The sequence below is a fragment of the Oncorhynchus masou genome, chromosome 2, assembly GCF_036934945.1.
Source record: "Oncorhynchus masou masou isolate Uvic2021 chromosome 2, UVic_Omas_1.1, whole genome shotgun sequence".
NCBI classification, from domain to species: domain Eukaryota; kingdom Metazoa; phylum Chordata; class Actinopteri; order Salmoniformes; family Salmonidae; genus Oncorhynchus; species Oncorhynchus masou.
Genome location: NC_088213.1, coordinates 31,942,906 through 31,948,905, shown reverse-complemented (window position 1 = coordinate 31,948,905; position 6,000 = coordinate 31,942,906). Strand labels below are relative to the sequence as shown.

General features: G+C 43.8%; 1 protein-coding gene across 1 annotated transcript; it reads right to left on the bottom strand.

The window, feature by feature from the left end:
- Window positions 1-1,320: 1,320 nt before the first annotated feature.
- LOC135558708 (trichohyalin-like) lies at window positions 1,321-5,329 on the bottom strand. The gene is made up of 3 exons (XM_064992766.1): window positions 4,864-5,329; window positions 2,139-2,603; window positions 1,321-1,955 (listed from the first exon to the last, which is right to left on the bottom strand). The coding sequence occupies exons 1-3, from the start codon at window positions 5,105-5,107 to the stop codon at window positions 1,516-1,518; spliced, it is 1,149 nt and encodes a 382-aa protein (XP_064848838.1). The 5' UTR covers window positions 5,108-5,329; the 3' UTR covers window positions 1,321-1,515.
- Window positions 5,330-6,000: the final 671 nt, after the last annotated feature.

The window sequence follows — 6,000 nt, the reverse complement described above, 5'->3', positions numbered from 1 at the left end:
AGCTCGCTGGTCACCATAGCAGCACCCACCTGTAGCACGCGCTCAAGCAGGTATATCTCTCTGGTCACCCCCAAAACCAATTCCTCCTTTGGCTGCCTCTCCTTCCAGTTCTCTGCTGCCAATGACTGGAACAAACTACAAAAATCTCTGAAAATGTAAACACTTATCTCCCTCACTAGCTTTAAGCACCCGCTGTCAGAGCAGCTCACAGATTACTGCCCATAGCCCATCTATAATTTAGCCCAAACAACTACCTCTTTCCCTACTGTATTTATTTGATTTTTATTTTTTATTTTGCTCTTTTGCACCCCATTATTTTTATTTCTACTTTGCACATTCTTCCACTGCAAACTACCATTCCAGTGTTTTACTTGCTATATTGTATTTACTTTGCCACCATGGCCTTCTTTTGCCTTTACCTCCCTTATCTCACCTCATTTGCTCACATTGTATATAGACTTGTTTATACTGTATTATTGACTGTATGTTTGTTTATTCCATGTGGAACTCTGTCGTTGTATGTGTCGAACTGCTTTATCTTGGCCAGGTCGCAATTGTAAATGAGAACTTGTTCTCAACTTGCCTACCTGGTTAAATAAAGGTTAAAAAAAATATAAAAATATATAGAATTCAAGGCACACAACCAGCATGGATACCACAGCATTCCGCAACAATACGCCATCCCATCTGGTTTGCGCTTAGTGGGACTATCATTTGTTTTTCAACAGGACAATGTAACACCACACCTCCAGGCTGTGTAAGGGCTATTTGACCAAGAAGGAGACTGATGAGTGCTGCATCAGATGACCCGGCCTCCATAATCACCCAAACTCAACCCAATTGAGATGGTTTGGGATGAGTTGGACTGCAGAGTGAAGGAAAAGCAGCCAACAAGTGCTCAGCATATGTAGGAACTCCTTCAAGACTGTTGGAAAAGCATTCCAGGTGAAGCTGGTTGAGAGAAAGCCAAGTGTGTAAAGCTGTCTAGGCAAAAGGTGGCTACTTCAAAGAATCTCAACTTTATTTTGATTTGACTGACACTTTTTTTTAGTTACTACATTCCAAGTGTTATTTCATAGTTTTGAGGTCTTGACAATTCTTCTACAATGTAGAAAATAGTAAAAATAAAGAAAAACCCTTGAATGAGTAGGTGTAGCCTGACTTTTGACTGATACTGTATATATATAAAAAAAGTTAACGAAATATGTTATACTCCTAACTCAAATGAGTCACTTTGTTCTATAGTACAATGATTTAATGGTAGGTTGTCTTCTGCACGAGGACTTTCTATACTCCTGAACTAAAAACTCCACAACTTAATGACATGGTACTGGTTTATTTTCATTTAAAAAAAGTTAAGTATTTACATCACTAAACCCTCTCCAGAGTGCATTCACCCACCATCTCCCTCCTTTTAGAGAGGTGTTTGAGGTAGAGTCTGAATGCATGGTGATGGGATAGGTTGTCAACTTCTGAACATTACAGTATTGTCCTGTTGGCTTACTGAAACATCCCCTAACCAAGAACCTCTTCCCTCATAGTCACCTCCGGTTCCTGTACCACGTCCCCCTGGAATAACCCAGTGGTTCGGTCCACTGTCTGCACCGGACTCCTGTCTTGCCCATACTCCCTTCGTAAGCACTCCAGCTCCTCTCTCTCCCTTTGCATCCTTTCCTTCTCCATCTGCAACTCCACTCGCTCTCTCTGCAGGTCTTCCCTCTCCCTCTGCAGGGAGCGGGCCTCCTGCTCTTGGCTTCTCCTCAGGGTCTCCAGGGCCTCTTTCTCTGCAGAGGTCTCTCTGGTGTTGGCCCGACGTAGTGTCTCCAGGAGCTCCCTCTGCTGCTCCAGTGCCCGTGCCTCCTGCTGCTGAGCACTCCTCAAGGCCTCCGTCAGTTCACGCTCCCGCTCCAACACACGCACCTCCCCCTCACATGCTCCCATCATATCAAATGCATCTACAGAGTGAGAGAAAGAGAGCGGAGACAGGAAAGACAGCATGAAATCAAGAGCTCCGGTTCTCTAACTTAAGTAATTTCATAAATGAACACACGTATGAGCATCAGTTCTTTGAATACAGAATACTACAGTATTTTGGGATCAATTTGAGCAACACCGACATATACAGTCATCAGACCGACCTGGAAATTTCCCTGGGCTTTGTTTCAGTGCAACCTCTCCAATTCTCCTTGACAGGTTGGTGTGTTTGGGGCCTGAGTCGCCGTCTCTGCGCAATGTCTTCTGGACACCGGTGGTCTTCTGTTTCTTGATGTGGCACTCCAGGCGAGCAAAGGCATCTGGATGTCTCTTGGAGAGGTGGCGCAGCAGGTTGCTGGTGCTGCTCTGGTGCTGGATCTTCTCATTGCAGATCAGACAAAGCGCGCGGTTCTGCTCCTCCAAACGCTCGTAGTGCGTCCACACGGAGCTCCACTTCCGGCCGGATGGTGTGGCCCCTGCACTGCCCTGGCCCACAATCCCAGCCCCGCTGTCTCGGACCACAGCATGATCCTCTGCTGCCTTCAGGATGCCATTGATGGCGCTTGCGATGTCTGCATCACTCACCGAGGCCGCCTGCTCTGGGGGCTGCTCCTCTAGTGCTACCTCCACTGAAAAACAGACCAGCAAAAAACAAAATACAAGAAATAAGTTACTCCACTGAGGACTGTCTGACAACCATTCACCTAAAATGTGTTGCTAGCTAATCTATATTTTACTACAAAAGTATGTGGACATCCCTTCAAATTAGTGGATTCAGCCACACCCATTGCTGACAGGTGTATAAAATCTAGCACACAGCCATGTAATCTCCAGAGAAACATTGGCAGTAGAATGGCCTTACTCAAAGTAGCACCGTCATAGGATGCCACCTTTCCAACAAGTCAATTCGTCAAATTTCTGCCCTGGTCAACTGTAAGCGCTGTTACTGTGAAGTGGAAACGTTTACGTGCAACAAAGGCTCAGCCACGAAGTGGTAGGCCATACAAGCTCACAGAATGGGACTGCAAAGCGCTGAAGCGCGTAGCTCATAAAAATCATCCGTCCTAGGTTGCAACACTCACTACAGAGTTCCAAACTGCCTCTGGAAGCAACGTCACCACAAGAACTGTTTGTTGGGAGTTTCATGACATGGTTTTCCATGGCCTTAGATCACCAAGCGCGATGCCTAGTGTGAGCTGGAATGGTGTAAGCTCACCGCTATTTGACTCTGGAGCAGTGGAAACATTCTCAGGAATGATAAACCACACTTAACCTTCCGGCAGGTCGATGGACTAATATTGGTTTGGCGGATTCCAGGAGAATGCTACCTGCCCCAATGCATCGTGCCAAATGTACAGATTTTTGGGGGAATAATGGTCTGGGGCCTTTTTTTTTTTTTTTTTTTATAGTTCCGGCTAGGCCCCTTAATTCCAGTGAAGGGAAATCTTAAAGCTACAGCATTCAATTACATTCTAGATTCCAACTTTGTGGCAACAGTTTTGGGAAGGCCCTTTCCTGTTTCAGCATGACAATGCCCATGTGCACAAAACGAGGTCCATACAGAAATGGTATGTTGAGATCGGTATGCACATGCATAACTGATGAGTTGAGCCCTGAATGCTGCTTGGTTGAAAGCCATGGGAATGACAAAAACAAAGGACATAGCAATCAGGCTCCTCAGGGGTTTGTGGTATATGGCCAACATACCACGGCTAAGGGATATGTCCAAAGAACAGTCCTATTTATTGCCCATATACCACACCTCCTTGGGCCTTATTGTTTAATCAAAGCAGTCAAAACAATTTAAAATCAACATCCATTGATAGAAAATAATCTGGAGTTTAAATAATCTGGAGTTTAAATAAGGGCGATTTAGATTTTCTCTTGCAACATTCTTAAACTGGCAAAATTCAGTTTCCCATTAAAATAATAATTCTTGCTTCTTACCCTACGTTGATATTCCTTAATTCGCTCGATAAAGTTATGGAAAAGGGTTTTTTGGATAAATTAGGCAAATCCTCTGACGCTGCAAAACAACATTTTGGGGATCATTTTCAGGCCTTTGTGGGCGCGTTTTCAGAGGTCATTGGGTTAGACATTTTTACTAAACCTGGCAACACTGCGTGGCTTGTTTAATTAGCCTAAAGTTGCAGACATGCTGCCCCAAACGTAAGGAGTGTTATCACAAATCAATTCGTAGATCAGCATGTTTCTCCACGATCACTACATTGTAACGTTGGGTCAGCAACAGCTGATTCCGGACACAGACAACGTAGCTGCTAACGTTACAAGCTAACTAACTTTTGGTGAAAACATTCAGCATTGTGTGCAGCATAATAAAGCTAGTTGGTAAGCAGCATTCCATTCGTTTATATTTAGTGTGACTGGCTCAGCTAGCATACTAGGTCTTCCCATAGATGTCCAGCCATTGAGCTAACGAATATCCATTTAAAAGGGCGGCTAGGCAGAAATATTTATATAAACTAATGACATTTGACAGTGGTGGCAACAATTACAAACCGCTGCTAAATTAATATAGGCTAAACACTGCCTTTAGGCCATGATCAAAAATAACTAAGCATCTGGGGTCAGAAAGACACACACATTAGGCAGTCAACCAAACTTTGCAACCAGTCTTTCCGCTTTGACCCGAGCCTCGTAACACTTGGATATGGGGGACGTTAACATAGCTAGCCCGGCCTAGTATGGGTACAAATGTGTGCTAGCTAGTTGAGTTAGCATCTGGGCTAACACAATGGAAACATTTAACTGAATAACTAAACACCGTATGTGCATCACACGTGGGTTGACAAATGAAAGTTTGATACACTTTACATTCGCATTACTTGATATTCGAGTATGATAACTTCACATAATATCAAATCATACCATCACAATAGTCTTCACTGTTAATCATCATTGGTTGACTGTTGTCGTCCGCCGCCACAGACCGCCTATCTTTTAATGCTGCCGCGTTACTATACTCGTTCAGGTGTTTGCTTCGCAAATGCCTTAGCATGTTCGTGGTGTGGCCGCAATGAAGGACGGTCTCCAAACACAGCAGACAAGTCACTTTCTTCTCGTCTACTGCTCTGAAAAAAGACCAAACGACACTTCGCTTTCTAGGCGCCATCTTCACATAGACGTCTCGTCGGTCGTCACTAGTTACCACAGCCTCAATGTCATAAAGCTCGCCTATTTATATAATTTATTTATTAAATTGTGGTTTTAAACCTAACCTTAAGCAAACTGCTAACCTTAAATGAAGACCACATTTTTTTTCATTATTTTCTACGATGTAGCCCTTTTGACTTTGTGGTAACTAATAGACGTCTCATCAGCGACCCCAATAACTACTTCCGGGTCACGACATTTCTGAAACGTTATTGTGTCGCCTGTTATACCGATGATGTATTTGTGCACATGCGCTTAGCTATCTAACGTCGCCAACAAGTGTGATCAGGGATTTCTCTTGAAAAAAAGCAGTTTTATTTTTATCTTCATTTTGGTGTCACATGCGGAAAACTGACAGCAATCATTGCCAATCGCGTCATAGAACTGCTTATGCTTCCAGATGCACAACCAAAATTGCTGACATGTCAGAACATCTGACAGGGGTCTAGAGAACAAAACAGCCATTACTCGCTCCAACTACGCGAGTCCCGGCTGTTCTGATCCTAACCCAAGTTCATATGATCCTAGGCCAAATTCAGAGGATTTTACCCCGATCACGACAACTTGTCTGGGACGGCAAACATGACGAATTCGTGGCAAAATCGTATAGCGTCTGCATTATACCTTCGTGATTGAGAGTTGCTTGAATGCTGGAAAATGACACTAACGCTGCCACCATTCGTATTTGCAGTTTTCATCGAAAGCCAGCAGCAGAGTATTGAAACGCCTAGCCCGTCTAAATGATCTACATTGTGATGCATTGCACTTTTGGGCTGTCTAATTGTACATCCATCATTTGAATGATATTCATGGGGAAGATTGGAGCTATCATTCAATTAACATTGTGTTGTG

What these genes read in the sequence shown, in the direction of transcription:
- LOC135558708 (XM_064992766.1), bottom strand. Translation starts at nt 5,107, where the DNA reads ATGGCGCCTAGAAAGCGAAGTGTCGTTTGGTCTTTTTTCAGAGCAGTA. An exon ending in CAGTGAAGACTATTGTGATG is followed by an intron (nt 2,604 to 4,863) that starts GTATGATTTGAT and finishes TCTGTTTTTCAG; the next exon opens with TGGAGGTAGCACTAGAGGAG. An exon ending in AAGCCCAGGGAAATTTCCAG is followed by an intron (nt 1,956 to 2,138) that starts GTCGGTCTGATG and finishes CTCACTCTGTAG; the next exon opens with ATGCATTTGATATGATGGGA.